This window comes from Platalea leucorodia (assembly GCF_965183815.1).
Source record: "Platalea leucorodia genome assembly, chromosome: Z".
Taxonomy (NCBI): Eukaryota; Metazoa; Chordata; class Aves; order Pelecaniformes; family Threskiornithidae; genus Platalea; species Platalea leucorodia.
The window spans coordinates 77,143,974-77,163,310 of record NC_138858.1 but is presented as its reverse complement, the minus strand read 5'-3'; the positions used below and the strand labels follow the sequence as shown (position 1 = coordinate 77,163,310).

General features: G+C 43.5%; 1 protein-coding gene across 1 annotated transcript in view; it reads right to left on the bottom strand.

The window, feature by feature from the left end:
- UGCG (UDP-glucose ceramide glucosyltransferase) overlaps positions 1–13,755 on the bottom strand; it is a 30,635-nt gene extending 16,880 nt beyond the window's left edge. The window contains exon 1 of the mRNA XM_082335737.1: positions 13,486–13,755. Coding sequence (XP_082191863.1) covers positions 13,486–13,583 — 98 coding nt within the window. The 5' untranslated portion in view covers positions 13,584–13,755. The remainder of the gene's footprint in view (positions 1–13,485) is intronic.
- Positions 13,756–19,337: the final 5,582 nt, after the last annotated feature.

The following is a 19,337-nucleotide window of genomic DNA, read 5'->3' as shown; positions in this document are numbered from 1 at the left end:
ATCCAATTCAACAGCCATATGGACACAGGGTAAGTCAATCCACCCACCCAGCCACCTAACAGTTACACAAGCGTCAGATCCAACAACAGGCAGGAGCAGAAAGGCATAGCTGGGGACAAGTGGAAAGGACTTAAGAGGAAATCCTAATGTCACTTTCAGTATGACAGCAACTGCAATTAAAAACAATTAACATGTCAATTGACCTTGATAAAATGCTCAGAGATAGAGGGAAGCAGACAAGTCTGAAAGAAGGAAATAGTGGGTAAGATTCAGGTGCTCACTTTGTAGTACAGAGTTCTCGTGGCTCTCTGCCAGCAGAGAAAGTCATAGGTTTGTGCATGCCTGCAAAAAAACTGAAAATAAACTTCTAGTATGCAAACAGTAGGATTAGATTTTTTTTATGTTGAAAAGCATGCTGCAACTGGTTAGTGTTTCATCACATGCCAGCTGAGGGTAGAAGGCAGACCAAACACTTCATTCACGTTCAATGCCTATTTTCTCCTGTACTACGTATACCCCACAGACAATAAAAAAGGACCTTAGAATGTAATGCACTGAAATCACAATGGGTAGTGGAGAGGAACGGCAATGATTTAAAAAGAACAACCTTAAAACAAGCTCGAAAATAGCAAGAGAAAGCTTTTCCACAAAAAAAAAAAAGTCTAATTAAAGGTCTTGAGATGGAATTGAGTGAGGAAGAACCTAGATTGTAATCACTGTAATTTTTCAAAAGGTAAATGTTCTCAAAAACCAAACATCAATTTGCTCTTCCAGTTTTTGGAAGTGGTAGTTCAATCAGTGGCTAGTAATAAAGACAAATAAAATCATACAATGCAGAAGAGTAGAAATCCTATTGAGTGATATTTGACATTTTGAATTTGAAATCTTTATACACAGCTGAAATTCTTTAAGAAGCATCTTCCAAGTGTTATCACAAAAGTCATGTTCAGTAGGTGCAATTCATAACTTGACACAATCTCTTTTTAAGGGGGGGGGGGGCGGGGCGGAATTGAAACTTTTTTCAAACATGTTTTGGAGTTTTAAGTAGGAAAAAACCCTTATCTTTCAGGAAGAAGAAAGAGCAAACACTACAGACCTCAACTTAAAGCCAGTAAACACTCCCTTTTTTTAATCTAGAAATTCCCCTCCTACGCCCCTCCCTGACCACACACCTGCACAATAGAAGAGAAACAAACATGATCCCATACAATCGCTTGTAGTTAAAGCCGAAGTAATGGGAACCCTTTTACTGTCCAAATCCTAGATAGTTTACAATTCAGCAAGCTGAAATGAAATGTGCTTAACAAAAAAACCAGCAAGTTGCTTAAAACAGAGCCATTACTGGATCATACTAAGCATTAAAATGCACACACAGTTTTTCCTTGTAGTCTATCTGCAGGCTGCCATCAAAATAGCAACTCATTCCCTGTTTCTGCTTTCCCACACCCTCAGCCTACTGGTGGCTATAAAGCCGTCAGCGCTACAAGATAAATTGGATCAGCCTGCTGATCAGAGAACTATCCCACAGAAAAAGCTAGCTTGCTGATCTGAGTCACCACGTAGCCACATGCTCACTAAAGGCAGATTAGAATGGCAGAAATGTTTAGGAAGGTGTAGGGGTAGGAGGGGATTTAGATTATCCCTTTGAGCATCAAACCAAGACCCACTAAGGCATAGAAATGCTTTTTGATACAGACTCCTTGCAACAAACGGTACGCAGCTTCAGAGAACTGCATTCAGCATGACTTGTGTTTTATTTACGAAAGCTTCTCCAGTGGACAGCAGTACCTCTGGGCCAGATAAACCAACCACAGCAAAGAGCTTTTAGTACAGGATCAACCCCTCAATGTTAAGTATAGGATCTTTTAAAACACAAAGCTTTAGAACATTTTTTACTGAGACTATTCATTTTGTTTTTCTGACTTTTATTTTGCAAATTTATAAGATTAAAATAGTTCAGCCCTATTCATTTCATAAGGCACAAGTTTAAATAATGCCATTTGCTAAACATTAGATAACGTGCTTCCTACAGACCCCAGGTTGCTCCTTATTGCTCCCTTTGTGCCAAAGATCCCTGCCACCCACCAACATTTTCCAGCTTCTTCTCCCTAAAAGCTTCCAAAACAGTTAACTGCCAGTAACAGAATTGTGTTAATGACTAAACAAACTACATTAACGAATCATAAAGCAGATACCATGACAATATCTTTTTCTTAATTTTCAGTGGATGACAGGCCATTTTTCATTTAACTCGGCTGCAAGTGTTTCCAGAGTACAAAACAGCATTACCACTGAAGCAGAAACCTTACTCAAAGCACCAATTCACACAAGTTTAAACACACAGTCCCAGGTCCTATTATCCCCAGCTGGGGTAACAAAAAAGCTGTAAACTTTCGCTGGACTACACAATTGTCAGCGAGACAGTGTCACTGCCCTCATGCTGCAAATGCCTTGGAGAGCTTGAATAAGTCTCCTATAAGGAACATCAGAAACTGAAGAAAGCAATTATAAAAAACCTTTGAAAGAGAATGTTAAAGTAACATGTCTACACTCAACACCATATCTGACAGCATTTCAGAAGAGCAATTTTTTTTTGTTTCCAACAGATACAAAACAGAAAAACTAACTTGGTAAATTTCACCTGTCTTCTCTATATAAAAACACAACACACACCACTTGGTTCATAGACTCTCAAAAAAGCCTTGTACCTCCCTCACCACTGTACAATTTACATAAAACAATCTGCTTGGAAATGCTGTTATGAAACATATGTATCATCTCTCAAAAATGCTTAAAAGGAAGTGCGGAGTATCTTAATTTTGAAATATCTCATTCATATTTCAAAAGGTTAACAGGTACAACCCTTGACACTGCATTTTAACCACCCACTGTACCACCTCATATGTGCAGTCAGTATAGCAGGCAGGTAAAAAGCAGCAAAAAACCCCACAGACTCCTGCTGCCTGAAAACCCTGTCTACTCTCCCCTCTCCCCTAGCCTATCGTAGAGATCTGTAAGGATGAAGGCAGGAATAATTCCTCACTTTCTAGTTGCCACTCCTTATTATTAACATTCAACTGTTCAAAATATATGTTCTCATGAAGGAGATGAGTCTGGAAGTTTTCCACCTCTTTTGAACCCAGAACCTTACTTTAGCCAGGCTTGCAAGAAAAATGCATGCTGATGTAAGCTAAAAAAGTATTTCAGTAGAAAGTGCTTAGGATATCTCCTCAATAACAGCTCAGTACATTGACCAAAATCTAATTTTCAGCAGCCTCATTATTCTATGTCTAACAAGGTGTGCATATGACTACAGAAATATTTTTTCTGCTTCATAATCAAGTGTAGCACACTACTCATTATCAAACCAAAGCAACGGTCACCTGGGAAGTCATTACTATACAGGCATATTGAACCAAGACCTCAAGACAAGTACTTAATAATAACAGGACACTTGCAAACAACATAAAAATGAATGTTTAACTCATTTACAGATTCCTCCTCATGGACTGTCCTGTTGACAAAGCTGAGATGCACCCTACCAAGGGAAAAAAACCAAAACAAAACAGTCTTTGATTTACAAAGAGGGGGCAAATAATTCAAGTGGTCTAAAACAGACCAAACCAACTACCAGCACAAATTGGCAACAAGGATGTTATTAGTTATCCTGCTGTTTTAATGAGAAAAAACTGGTCCACTAGAAGCATCTATCAAGTGTTCAAAAGTTGCTTTAAGACAGACAATTCCAAAGCAAAAAGTTACAAGTAGCACTGTCAAGATAGTCCTAATCTTTCACTTACTAAAATGCTTCACTTCAGCTTTCTATCTCTGTCTGCACTTGTAAACATGTTTTTACCTTCCTTGTCCAAAGGACAGCGTAAGACTTCCTTTATGCATGCTACAACTTCAATAATTTGACTCAAGGTATGAATTCACCCAAGCCAATTATGAGAATGTATAGCCTAGCCGAGGTCCTCGTCAACTATTATTAAAAGCAACGTATTTATGTGCTGGTTTTGGCTGGGGTGGAGTTAATTTTTTCCATAGTAGCTAGTATGGGGCTCTGTTTTGGATTTGTGCTGAAAACAGCATTGATAAAACAGGGATGTTTTTGTGATTGCTGAGCAGTGCTTACATGGAGTCAAGGCCTTTTCTGCTTCCCACCCCACCCCACCAGTGAGCAGGCTGGGGGTGCAGAAGAAGCTGGGAGGGGACACAGCTGGGACAGCTGACCCTGACTGACCAAAGGGATATCCCACACCATACGACATCATGCTCAGCACATGAAGCTGGGGGAAGAAGAAGGAAGAGGGGGACGTTCGGAGTGATGGCATTTGTCTTCCCAAGTAACCATTATGCGTGATGGAGCCCTGCTTTCCTAGAAACGGCTGAACACCTGCCTGCCCATGGGAAGTAGGGAATTAATTCCTTGTTTTGCTTTGCTTGTGCACACGGCTTTTGCTTTACCTGTTAAACTGTCTTTGTCTCAACCCATGAGTTTTCTCATTTTTACTCTTCCAATTCTCTCCCCCACCCCACTGAGGCGGTTAGTGAGCAAGTGGCTGTGTGGTGCTTATTTGCCAGATGGGGTTAAACCACAACATTTAAGAAAATGCAAAACTATTCACCTTGCAATTAGCAAAATGAAAAGGTTTTTTGATCTATAGCAAAACATTTCTCACAATAAAGTAATTAATCATTTCTTTTAAACCATGGTCTTCAGTAAAATGCAAAACTAATATGAAGTGTCTTAAAACCACAAAATGTCATTTCAGTTACAATAAAAGGTAAAAATCCCAGTCAACTCTGACACCACTATTCAGCATTATGCAATTACCAGGGTGTGATGGACACCAATACTGATGGGTGCTCTAGTAAACCAGTAGAACTAGTTACATACTTAGCATGCCACAGAGCAGTTCTGACAAATTTCACAAATTAATTTTTAAAGTCACTTATTATCATCTACTACTTTACTCGCCCACCTTAATCAAAAGTTATGCCTTCATGGAAACATGGTTCAGGTAAAGCCTCAATTTCTTCAAACTTCTTTGAAATCTTCATATCCCGACAAAAGCTGACAAAAAGATTATATTATTACTTATCCGTCTGCTCAGCTTCTTCCACTCCAGCTGACATACAAGGCTGGATGCTTATTTGCCATCCAACAGCTCCACTTGCTCCAGTAACCCAACCCATTTCATTTCCATCTTACATGCTCTAAGTTGTGCAGTCTTCTATCTTCCCTTCCAAGCAAATCACTCAAACAGATGTGCTTTGTTTTTAAAGCCCACTTCTTAAATCTATTGCACCAGCTTCCCTTCTCTCAACATAAGCGTACCATCCAGCCTACCACAATTGTTTAAATCTACCAGAAACAGTCTTTAATCTAGGCTTTGGTTCCTTGCATTCTATTAAATCATTCATGTTCAGAGCCACTACTACCATTATGTCATCCCAAAGTTTATAGTCTGTATCTTATCCTCCTGACTAACACTACTAACAAATTGGCCTTCCCTAACTGCCTCCAATATTATGGGTTTTCTCCCACATTGTTACCACTCTCAGATTTCTGGTTCTGCACTGTCTTGCTTTCCCTAATTATTAATCCTGTAATACAGAAACTCGTTCAACCACAATCTTCATATAAATAACTCAAAAATTAACCCCTGCTTTCTCCAGATCTCAGTTCTCAGCCCCTCCTTGTGTGTCAGATGCTGCAGTCCCACCACCATCTCTGTAGCCCTAAGCTAGACTTGCTCCAGTATATCTATGTCTCTCATACTGGGGAGCCCCAAACTGCACACTATGCTCCAGATATGGCCTTACTGGTGCTGCGTAGAGGGGAAAGATCACCTCCCTCAACCTGCCAGCAATGCAACCCAGGATGCTGTTGGCTTTCTTTGCTGCCCCAGGCACACTGCTGTTCATAGTGAAACTGGCATCCACCAGCACTCCCAGGTCCTCTTCTGCCAAGCTGCTTTCTAGCCAGTCAGCTCTCAGCCTGTGCTGATGCATGAAGTTATTCCTGCCAGATGCAGGACTTGGCATTTACCATGTTAGAGTTTCATGAGATTCCTGTCAGACCATTTCTCCAGCCTGTCCAGGTCCCTCTGAATGGCATCACACCCACCTGGTATATCAGCCACTCCTCCCAGTTCAGTATCATCAGCAAACTTGCTGGTACATCCCATTGTCCAGGTCATTCATGAAGGTGCCAAACACTATTGGCCCCAGCACTGACCCCTGATGATTTTGTGCATCTCAAACTTAGCATCCCTTCAGTGGTTTCCATCTTCTATCACAAGCTATAACCTTATCTATGCACTGTGCATAGAGCAAACTGCTGAAATTTGGTCCAGCTTTGAGCAGGGGGTTGGAACTGAACCTTCAACAGGTATTTCCAGCCTGAAGCACTCCGATTTCTTCCACAGTGCTGAAAAAACTCTCACTTCTGCCTCTAAGCTGTTACAGAAAAGTCTCAGCCATTTATGTGTCCCCATACTCTCTCATGTTCCTGTGTTCCTCCCCAGTAACTGCACTTGACTTCATACCTTTGCATTGCAATCCTTCAGATTTGCCTCTGCTACAATCCTGTCATTCCCTTGCTGAGTAAAAGCAACCCATCAAGTTGTATGGATGTAACACTTGCAGTGAGTACCTTAAGATTTCTGCATAAGATAGGATCCATCCTCAATGCACAGATTATTGGAGAGAGGGTTACTGACAGAAAGAGCATGAAGATAAAAATGTTACCGAAGATCAAACAGAAGCCTCAGACAACTTTCCAACTTTTCATGCTTCTCCACTGTCCCCATTTGTGGTCAAACATCCAAGTCCTTTTTTACTTGCCTTTAACCCTCTAAGATTTTTTGCAGAAAGAGATTGCTAATATAGATCATGAGCTTGCCCCATTCCCTGTTCCACACGTACAAGATCACAGACAACAATCTATTGTTAAAGTTACTAACATTTTACATCAAGCTTCCCATCAGCTATGTAACTGGAAAAAACTATTCTCCCTGAGGCAAACAACCTGTATGGAAAATTTCAGCGTAATGGTTAAAGTTCAATGAAGATTCAACTAAGAAATGACGACAAACCCCACAACAGACGCAGCGTTCCGCACGTGCTACACATCTTCCAGCCACTTCCTGGAGAAGCTCCAGTACAATTCTGTTTGAGTTTGATTATCAACGAGATGGAAGAGTACCTTTAATCTCAGAAAGGAGTATTTGCATTATGTCCAAAGTCTATCAAAATGTTAGTTCACTTACGCCTGGTAACACTTGATAGTAACAGGCCAGTTCTCTCAAGATCACCTTTTAAATTAAATTTACACTACATCCCCTCCTGGCTCCTATCTGTGACGAGACTGCCTCTGAAGCACTTCCACAAACCAAAAAAAAAAAAAAAAAAGCAACCCTATGATGGCAAAGTGAATAATGGCTACTGCTCTCAACAGCTACTTTAGCCAATCTATTGCCAGACATTGACAGTGGAAAATATAAGACAGCCCAAAGGAAGAGACAGCCCCACCAACAAACAAAAAGGTCAAAAGGAGAGAACAGAAGACAAGTACAGAGGCCAGAGAAGAGAGCAGAGTAAGTCCAAACACAAATTATGGACTGAGCAGCAAGGGAGGGACAAAGAGAAAAGCAGGGTGACAAGAAAATCATATAGGGCCAAGAGAAATAGAATTGTTATTTTCTTAAGAATGACAGGTCACAATTACTATACAGCAATAGACTATTAACCAAAAGATCAAAATGACTTCACATAACAAAAAGACAGAAGTCAAACATCAGCTATGTGGGGTTTTTCATTTAGGTCTGGAAGCCATGTTTAGAAAGCTCTTCAACATTACGTAAGTACTTCAGGAAACTTGAGTTTTATGCATCTGTGCAAACTGAATTTCCTCCTTGTATGCACATGCAGTACACTAAGGCTATTAATTATTTTTAGTTACATTCAGGTGTTTTATTATATTTATATGTTCCTAAAAGTCTTGGGTTTCACTCAGCAGATAAGGCACAACGGGCCCAATTACCTCCAAATGCCACACGAATGCTGAATTCATTATTTCTTCATTGACTACTGTAACTTCTAGACAAATTATTTTGAAAAGCTAAAACCAGCAATATGTTTATTAATTAAATGACATGCACTACCCTTCCCACTTACACCTGGGAACCAAGACAATGAACAACCTCTGTACCAACTGACTGTGGATGCCTTCAAGAAAGAAAGTGATTTACATTAAGTGCTATAATTAGAATTGCCACTGACAACCGTTACAAGAATAATGGAGACTCAAAACCAAAACATGACTCCATGAGTCCAGATTTGCGGACCAGGCAAATAAGGCAGCAAGATATAAACAGGTTAAGAGATTTACCAAACATTTTCTAGGAACTCTGTGGCAGAGGCAATATTGAGTGCAAGTCACCAAAGACTGAATTTGACTTCCTTAACTTAAAAGCCATTCTATTCCCTCTCCTAAGTCCCAGAATAAATTTACAACACACACCTCTACCTGGTGTTCAAGTTGAAATAACCACAACAACAAAAGTGAGAGTTATTCAGAGAAAAAAATGTAAAACCTTTCATTCATTTTTAGACTAAGTCTGAAGATATAGTAGGGAAACAGATCAGATTGATTATGCTTAAATAAGGCATTTTCTAGGTTCTGCAGGCTTTGCTTGCCAGCTTTATTTTAGAAAGAGGCACACCATGTTCAGAAAGCTCCTATCATTATTAAACTAGAACCATCTATTTTGAAATACAGTTAAAACAGCAAATCCACTGCCACAGATCTCGCTAGCCAGCAATTCAGAATTACATGTGTTAGAGTGCCATAAACCCCAAGAAAAACAGTTTTCATTGTGTTTTGGGGTTTTTTTTTTTGGTTTTTCCCTGATTTCATAAGACTTCTGTTCCGCTCTTGGCATGTCCTTAGAATGGAATTTAGTAAGACTCATTAAATAACTATTTTAATAGACTGCTAAAATATCAAAATTTACTTTTCAGTTTCCTGAATAACACTTTAGCCAATACCATAAATCTTTTTTTCCTTATTAGCACATCATACACACAGCCTTCCATTTCAGATATAGCTATACATTCGGTTTTAGTTCTGAAAGTTCATTTTAGTTGTCCATACAACTACACAACTTCAGATGGTTTCAGAGTCAGTATATCTGATAATCTCCAACACAGAACTCTTCCTACTGGATCAGTGGGTGGCTCAACTCCAACTGAAGAGCCTATATGCAAGCAAGGAAGGGTCTTAATCAAGGTCCCGAGTTGGATATAAAGGATCAAAGAGGTCACATATCACAGCCTTACTATGCAGAGTAATACATGCAAACTGCACTTTTTCTAATTACTAGCTATAAAAACCTGCTATTTGGTTCATGTCTATTGCATTTATTTCACTGACTCAGTATTACTGACAGAGCACCAAATGAAGACCCATTCATAATCATATACATTAGACAATTTATAAAGATTGGCCTTTTGACTTAACAGTGTGGCTACTTGCTTTTCATTGCTTCAGACCACCTGTTTATTTTAAAGGAAATCAACCCATCCTACTATACTTATTTATAAATCAAAACCATTCAAAGAAGGAAAGTGCAGCAGGGGAAAGAGGTGGCAAGAAGCAGATTTTGCAAGTGCAGTATGGAAGAATAGACATTCTTCCTCAGCTGAAACCTTGTACAGTACCTTAGATATCCAAAACCTACACCTTTTAAATCAATTACAGCACAAATGCAACACAGCTGAAATGCTGTCATGATCTTAACCTCGACAACTGCTGACAGCACTTCAAGACAAAAAAAAAAAGCTTACTTTCTTGAATAATCCCATTTATCTACTTAATTCACACACGTTCGAAGTATTTTGCTAAATCAAACATCCGAAATACCAATGGGGAACCACAGGAGGAGGACTGCCTCAGCCACAACAGCTTTGCTGACGGGTTTCGACATTATTTTAGTACTCCAGTGGCACAGATCAGCCCTTCCAACTCACCAGTTCAGCACTGCTAGGCACAGAGCAGATCAAGGACAAACAGCCCCTACCCCACTGACTTCAAAAGGAATGTTAAACTACAATACTGTCCAAAAAGAGAGAACAGGAAGACTAATTACTTTAATCTTTCATCTCCACTTCCTGTAACAGGTACAGTGTAAGTAGTTTTCCATATATGACAAGCACCACATAATTCTACTCTAATACTACATCCTCCCGCTGACATCAAAAGGAGTACCCGTCTACAAGTGAAGACCCCTTCATACCTCAGTGGTCTAGGAAAGGGTGCAACATGCTGTGCCTGCTGTCCGGGACAAAACAGTCTCTATGAGATGAGAGGCACTAGTAACAGTGTCCAGCCACCAGAGTTTTCAGGCCATGGCATTAACAATCTATCTGAGGTCCCTTCCCCGTAAATGCACTCCAGCAGTTGAAGCACAGTTGATTACCTCCTTCTGCTAATTCCCCTTACAGGAGTATCTTACTTGCAGGACCAGGCTATTCCTCCAGAGAACCCCACAGCCCTCCTCCCTTGCGCAGGCCAGCACTTGCAAGTGGCACAGGCTCCAAACTCACCAGAACAGTGCCTTCTCCAGCCATCAGCTATGTCCCCCCAGCTCCAGTTTCCCAGCACCACCACAGCGACTGCAAGGACATCTCCCTGGGATGGCTGCTGTAGGCATCCAGTATTTCTTTAATTTCACTACAAGCAAAGGGAAGGTGAGTGGTCGCACTATAGGGAGCAGCGGTCCTCTTTCCCGCAGATCTGCCAGATCACTGTAACTGGGGCAGCTCCTCCACAACAGCCTGCCAACCCAGCACAGCTTGCAATTTGGTCACTGCAGTGCTAGCAGCTGCTCACCTCCAACCCAGGGCCACCTTTTCGCACTGAATACTAAATACTCCTGTTACCACCAGCCCATTACTCTGACAAAGACAGTCAGCTCCTGGCTCTGGACCTGCTGGGATGGTATCTCAAGAGCCCTACTGGAAGCACACTTTTCTCCAGGGGTCTCTCAGGTTGGGACAAGACCACCCCAATTCTCACCCATCCCCTTCACAGCTGGCAAGTTGTCCACCTGTTAACATATTGCATCCATTAACTCCCCATACACAATACATACACTTGCAACACAAATGCCTAATAACAAAAAACACAACTCCTTCCAAGTTTCACACCACTACAAATGCTCCAGCCCCAGGCCACATGAGGTCCAGCTGCTACCGGCATCCCCCTCCAGTTACTGTCACAGGCAAAACAAACTCAACTCAGGGAATTCCACTTACTTTAAAGTGTTGCCAATTAACAGACAATTAATTACCAATTTGCATATTGAGAAAAAGAGACAAACAACCCAACTTTTACAGAAGCACCTTTTATCCTCCTTCCCCAGGCTCAGCTTCAGTCAGAGACCTTTCCTCCCCACCTTTTATCTGAACTGCTCTTTTCACTGCTCCTTACACTCACTGCCTCCCAAGCCCTTCACCAAGACGATGCAAAAGGCAAGGGTCAGTGCACAATGTTTTTTCTGCCACGCCTTGCGTCTTACTCATTTTCCTCTGCTGCCGGTTGCTTTTCAACTGTTACTCTGTTCCAGCAGGTGTACCTGCTCTGGAGTGACTCACCTACAGGCTGCAATCCCTTTGGCAGTCTCTGCCCCAGTACAGGTCTGCCACAGGCTGCAGTCTCCTCAGGGGTGGGTCACCCAGAGGCTGCAGTCTCTTCAGGGTGTCCCCACCCCAGCATGGGTGTCCCACAGGTCGCAGTCCCTTCAGGGGTACATACACTTGCTCTGGCATGGCTTACCTGCAGCCCACAGTCCTTTCAGGAGTGTCCCTGCTCCAGTGTGCAGCCTCCGTGGGAGGCAGTCCCCTTCAGGGTGTAGCTCCTGTGCCATGGACTGCCTGAGAACGTCCCCTTCCTCTGGTTCTCCTCTGTTCTCTCCTCTCATGTCTCTTAGTGTATCTCATCCTTTTCCTCCTGTTTATCCTCTCACATATCTTCCCCCATATCTCCATTTGTGTCTCCTACCCCTCACAGCTGCCACTGTTAAAGATTTATGAGCAGCAGCACCACACACACTTATCTGATAGGTTGAGGTTTTAGCATGCAATGGGCTGTTTTCATCTGCTTCAAAGCCGTCTGGAATCAGCTGTGCCCACAGTAGTCCAGGGTCTCTTCCCCCACCAGACACCCTTGCAGCTTCTCAGAACTGAAATCCTGCCATTTGTGCCCAAGACAACCCACACAGCTTGTTTTCAAGAAGGAAGTTAATTATCTGAGTTAGATATAAGATCTTATATAAGATCTAAAGGCAACCAAACTATAGAACTGAAAAACAATTAAAGCCTATAAGTGATTTCACATAAGAAAAGAACAAGGCAACCATGACCAAGGGTAGTGGAAGCAAATCTCTAGCATCCATGAATTCAAAAGGAACCCTGCCTTCAACAAGGGCTGGGGTTTATCACAGATACCTATCAGATGCGTGTGGAATAGCAAGAAAGGAGAACAGATAAGGACAAGCAAAGCAAACAATAATTCAGATATTTTCTAATCCCTGTAGTGATGCAACAGTGGCTTTTCATTTAAGAGAGTAAAAACATGGCCTTCTACAGAAGGAGAGGTGCATTCTTAATCATTTCCCCACATACCCACGGACAATTCCTCTGCCAAGCTCAAGCAGGAATCTGCTTTGTTTGTAAGACACCAAAATGCAAACACTCCTCACAAACTCTTAAAGCATTTTTCCCTGGAGTTATCCAAGAAGGGTCTGGACACACAGTATATACTTGTTTTTACTAGTACTGCCATTATTTCTCAAAAAAAAAAAAAAAGGTACTTATAGCAAAAATTCTGTCTGGTCAGCACAGGGTGCTGCACTACGTCAGTTGTTCTGCTGTACACTCGTCGCACAGTCAAAAAGCACACATTTTATAACAACTGTGTACATTGGTCTCCCACCATCAGCAGAAGAGCCTCGCTTTACAGGTGTACCCGCAAACAACAAAACCCAAGCCTTCCCTAGCAGCGTTAAAGGCAGAGGAGCAAAGATCAGGCCGCAAAAGCAGGGGCAGAAGCCCACAGAGAAGGGGTTTTACGCCAAGACCGATGGCAGGGCACCAGCTACGCCCTCACAACAGCCCACCCGAGCGCCGGGATGCGCGCCGGGCCTCAGGCCGGGGGCCGCGGGAGCCCGGCGGCGGGCGCTGCCCCACGCCGGCCCGCAGGCGTGCCCCGCCGGCCCCACGCCCGGGGAAGGGCGGCGGGACGCTCCACGAGCCGGACGCCGGGGAGGAGAGGGGGGCAAGCGGCGCGGCGGGGGGAACGCGGCCCGCTGCCCTGCTCCTCAGCGGCGGGGCCGCTCTCGGCGCGATGGCGGGCGGGTTGGAAGGGGGTGAGGGAACAACGCCGGCGCCATGCCCCCCCCCCCGCCCCGCGCTTACGTGTAGATGATGGACATGAAGTGCATGAGCCAGAGCACGACGAAGAGGATGAGCCCGAAGATGGCGAGTCCCTCCAGGGCCAGGGCCAGCACCGCCATCCCCGGGGCGCGGCGGCCGGAGCGGGAGCGAAGCGAGGGAGGCTGGCTCAGCGGCCTGTCGGCCTGCGGAGCGGAGGCTGCCGCCGGCGGGCTCCCGGGGTGCCTGCTGCTGCTGCTCGGACGGCCTCCGCGCCGCCAGCCGCTCGCCTACTGCGGAGGCACCGGCCGGGCCTGCCCGCTGCCGCCGCCCGCCCCTGCCCGCCCCCGCCCGCCTTTCTGTCAGGCGCAGCCGGCGCCCGCCCCCCGCTCGCGGCTGGCCCCGGGAGGCGGGGCGCGGAGTCACGGGGCCGGGCTGGCGGCGGGGGGCGGGTAAATCCGTTACCGCGCCTCGGCGGCCCAAGGCGCAGCGCAGGGCCCGGCATGGCGCCTCGCGTCGCCGCCGGCTGCCTGCCCGCCCTTGGGCGCGTCCCCCGCGGGCCGGGCCGGGCCGGCGGCACCGGGCGGGAGCCCGGGGGCCGCGGTAGCAACAGGCTTGGCAGCAGGCAGGCGCGGGGCGGGCGGGGTGCGGCCCGGCCCGGCCCAGCGGCCGCCGCCGCCGCCGAGGGGTGCGGGAGCAGCGGAGGCGCTCGCTCCTTGTCTTTAAACTTTGCTGGTGGCTTTTGAAAACGCTCCCTGCCCCGCAAAGGCCTTGTGGCCGCGGCTGGGGAGAGCACAGGCCTTCATCCGCGGAAGGAGGGCTCGGGGCAGCCGGGTGTTGCCGAGCTGATCCAGCACAGATGGGCTGATAGGGCTGTGTAGCCTTTATTATTTTTTATTGTTTCTGAGTCTGAAAGCTTGCTCGGTGACCTTGAATGCTGCGCGATGGGGTTGCTATTTCCAGCGTAGGTGTGCACCTGGTAGTTACCGGCGGTGCCGGTCCTCCCTCCGCCAGACCAGCCGGCAGGGATAAAGCGGCCTGGTGACTGCCCGCCTTGGCTCGGCTTCGGTTAGTGCCCAGTTAATGAAAGAGTCTGTTGCTTGTTACTAATCTCCTAAGCCATCTAGTCTTGCCTTTACATGGTTAGAATATTTATAGCAATTCCTATTACTGTGGCGCTGCTCCCCTTTTTGAGGGGATTCGTATGAAGAAACTTCCCACCACTTATTCTCAGCTTTTATGGTTTACACTAGCATTTTGGATCTGGGGTCAGAAACGGCAATTTATCTCTTCTGCTCATTGTGTAATAGGCAAACGTGCATTGCATTAACCGTTTTAAATTTAACTCCATTAATCTGGGGTATGCTGCAGAAAGATAAAATTACTTGAGTGCCTGTGCCAGCATACTGAGCTTGCCAAATGTAGGTTAGTTCTAGTCTGGGAGAAGCATAGCTGTACATAAGAAATTATGGTTACCTGTACATGAGAAAGTATACTTTTTCCTCAGGACTCTTGACCAGTAACACAAGCTGAACATTGCAGTGTATGCACACTCTTCTAATAGATCTTTTTTTCTTCCACAGCTCTCAATTATTCATGTAGATGAAGGAGTATTCATAAATTGTGCTTAAGAACTCAGTCATGTTTTTTTTAAAACATTCTAGTCACCATAATGCTTTGAAACTGTAGAAGAATTAGGTTTCAGGGTAGCTCTAGTTGTGTACGAGAAGTTAGGATGTAGAGATTTAAAGGCAACTTACTGTCAGAAAAGCCAGGGTCTCAGATGGTGTGGCAGGAAATTGACTAAGTTTAAATTAAAAACACAATTCAGAATTGAAAGTGAAAAGCTACTGATAACTCTGGTAGGAAGACGTGAGGTATCAGTCCATCCTAGAGCCGGCACTGCCTGTGTAGTCTCTTAGTTCCTGCCTAACATTAGTTTCCACATAAATCATGGTGGCCAGCAACATACCTTTACACTGGCTTCAGTGTTTTCTTAGTAAAACTTCCTTAAAAAATTTTCAAGTAAAACAAATTACCTTAATTTTCAAATTCCCCTATCACAGATTGTGTCCGTATCTCATTTGTAACTGAAAGTGGCAGTCAGTTTTTCATTTTTCTGTTTGTTCCTCCAGTTACAGTCTAACGATCGCATTTATATTGACTTAAGATCGCCTCAATGAGCTTTACGTACATTTTTTAGCCATAAGTTGTCATGCTCAGTTTTGGCACTGTCACAAGACTAGTCTAGCCAGAGAATTATGAGCTGATACGTATGAACTGTTAGAATATAGCTGATACAACCCTTATCTAGTTGGATTGCATCTCTCTTCCAAGGCAGAAACAGCCTATGCAAAACAGTATCTTGCATTAAAATATGACAGTACAGTGAATTTAGGAAGACTGAGGGCCTGTCTTCAATAATCAGTTGAGCAAATAATCGCTGTTTATTAAACTTTTTCTGGTTTTGAAGAAGTAGTGAGCTGAAGGAGTAAAGCTTATTCTTTGTCCTAGAAGGTGTTTGCCTGGGAGATTACATTGACAGGCTGTGTATTTTGCAATAGCTAGGGTCAATGGCTCCATGCAAACAAACTTTGCTGAGGCTTCATCATAAATAAAATGAATAAAGTTTATTCAACCTGCTACTGACTCCTATACTTCAGCAAACCATACTGATGAATGAGCAGTCCTCAAACAATATTACGCAGGAAAATGCCAAGCTGGCGTAAATAACTTTAGTTTAGCACAGGACCTGTCTTCCTGCCGTCCTCTCTGGGACACCATTCTGTCCTCCTGGCTTAGTTGTATGGGGAGAAAGAACTTCTCTCTCATGAGGGGTTTAAGGTAAAAAGCTGCAGCACCCAATGCTCAAGTCACTGTCTCTTTTAAAATAGGAAGCTCCAATATACTTTCAGGAGATTCTTTGGGAGCATGGTGGAGGAAAGTCAGGTAGGGTAAGGCCTTCGACCTCAGTTAACTTCTCTAGTCAAACCCTGCCATATGGATTCTTCAAGCAGGTATACTAAGCTTAGTGGGGGAGCAAAGAAAAGAGTAAAGGTTCCCTGGAACAAGGGGCCATCTGGAGCTGTGACAGTTCAGTGGTAGAGGACGTGCTCCTGGTCTCCTCTCTGTTAGTACGGAGCGCAATGATTCACAGAGAGCAGTGTTCTTCAGATAGTGCAAATCTGCCTCCTCCTCAAAGATGCCTTATCCTGCCTCGGAGGCATGATGCACCCTGGTGTTTTAATCAAATGCTTTGGACTTATGCTAATGTGTACTGTATTTAAATTAAAAACAAACAAACAAAAAAACCGCAACCCTCCAATGTGCTATAGAGCTACTGTTCTTGGTTCATTCATCATTTTGACAAAATACTGATTAATTTAGTTAACAGTGTTTTGAGTGTAGCTTTGTTGCAGACTGAAAAAGATTAATTTAATAGAAATCTCCTTCCTAAGGGTCCTAAGTGGCCTAAATGTGAGACTACTTGTTCTGACAGCAAAAATGATGCAATATAAACACTCTTATGTAAGTTTGAACTGATAAAAAGGGATATGTATATTTAGATCATTAGCAAAAGAACATTAGTGTGTTAACCTGTAGTGATACTGGTATTAGTTCTAAGAAGACTGGAAGCCAAAACTACAAAAGTTTCTATTACTAGTATATCTGTAGAAACCTTTAATCCCTACGCAGGCTTTTCAGTTTCCTCCTAAACCATCAGAGTTTCGGTTGAAAACCATTTACATAAACTTTGGAGACAGAAAATTGTGATTTAATTCTCCATCTTCAGAGGGCAAAACAGTTTGTCACCTGAATTCCAGTTAAAAATGTATTTAAAATCTGCTGAAATGCTATTTGACAGCTTCTGTGTGCTTTTGTTAGTATTTGCAAGTATACAGTCCCCAATTCACTGTACTATTATTGTTTCTGTTCAGAATGATATCACTGAAGTTCTGGGCAAATAGCAAGCAAGGACAAATTAGCTTTCTCTTGCTTATGTGCTTTTTTCTTTATGAAAATATGGAAATAAGGGGACAGACAGCATAAGTTTTCCCTGTGTATAATGATTAAATCCATTCATGCATCTACAGTCTGAAACTGCTTTGTAAAATACTTTATCATAAAGGGAATATGCATTGGTAGGAATTGTGTGTCTTTGAAATGAAGTTTTAAATTTTAATAATTTAAACTCTGAAAAGTCTGCCTCCAAGGCCAAGCAGGATGTTGGGTATGTATAAGCAACCTTTTATTAAAACACCTTTTTTGTTCCTTTTCTTTGAATTAAATCAAAGAAACTTGTATATTTCTGCTCAGCATGTTTGTTATTATACAAATGTTCTGTCTTGCAGCTTCCTCTTGTTTAAATCTCCTTTGTTTAGATTATGAAAAAAAGTATGCAGTCATTAGTTGGATTTGATATAGAAATGTATGCAATTGCTCTCTGCCTTTTAGTCTTCCTGCCTAAGTGAGTTCAGAATTTTATTTAAGTCTTAGAGCACTTGTAAATATTGAGGAAATGTCTGTCTAGTAGAGGGGGAGACAGAGAGACCCAACTTATTGGACAACTCTGCCAGTATCTTCTTTATTTGGCAGTAACAAGCTTTCTAATCAGCATATATAAAGTGGCCCATGAGGTTTAACAAATGCAGTTCTAGGTTAGCCGTAGTGCAGGCTGTCTCTTGTCTGGTAGAGGGTCTCAACAAATCAAACACCAGAAAAATTAGACACCAGAGCTCTTACAAATGCCCAAGAATGGAAAAAGTTAAACCTACAGCTTGCAGTGAAACCTCAAAGTACAAATCTGTGAGGAATGAGGCGTCACTACTTTTGACCTTTCTCTTTTTTGTAAGAGAATGTGAAAGCACTTTAAAAAAAAAAAAATTCTCAAACAATTTTGTAAAAGATCCATGCAAATGTTTCAGTTACGTGGTATTTTTCTTGAGAAACTGAACCAGGTCTGCACTAACCTATAAACCCTCTCCCAAGTATTGGTGCTGAAAACAGTTATGCTTATGCAGTCAGCATTATACTATGGGATACTTGGAGAATAATTAAATTTAGAAAACCAAAGTAAATAATTTCACAGAGTCACAGAATAGTTGAGTTTGGAAGAGACCTCTGGAGATCACTTATTCCAACCTACTGCCCAAGCAGGGTCAACTAGAGCAGTTTTCCCAGTTTGGAGTCTCTCCATCTTCACTACTCCCCACGCCCCCAGGTAATTGTGGACACTGGTGACATTCCTCCGAGCCTTCTCTTCTCCAGTCTGAACAATCCCAGCTCTCTCAGCCTCTCCTCAGATGCTCCAGTCCCTCTGTCATCTTTGTGGCCCTAAGCTGGACTCACTCCGCTCTGTCCATGTGGCAATGCACATACTAATGCAAACCAGGATGCTGTTGGCCACCTTTGTCACAAGGGCACATTCATAGAATCATAGAATCATCAAGGTTGGAAAAGACCCTTAAGATCATTGAGTCCAACCATTAACCTAACACTGCCAAGTCCATCTATACCATGTCTTCCAGCACCGTATCTATCCGTTCTTTAAATACCTCCAGGGATGGAGACTCAACCACTTCCCTGGGCAGCCTGTTCCAGTGCCTGACTACCCTATCAGTGAAGAAGTTTTTCCTAATATCCAACCTAAACCTGCCCTGGCGCAGCTTGAGGCCGTTTCCTCCATTGCAGCATTTCCATTGCTGCTTGTGGTCCACTTTGTGTCCGCCAGCACTCCCGGGTCCTTCTCTGCAAAGCTGCCTCCCAGACAGCTGACCCTCAGTGTGTACTGGTGCCTGGGATTGTTCCTCCCCAGATGCAGGACTTGGCATTTCCCTTTCTTGAATTTCATTAGGTTCCTGTCAGCCCCTTTCTCCAGCCTGTCAGAGTCCCTCGGA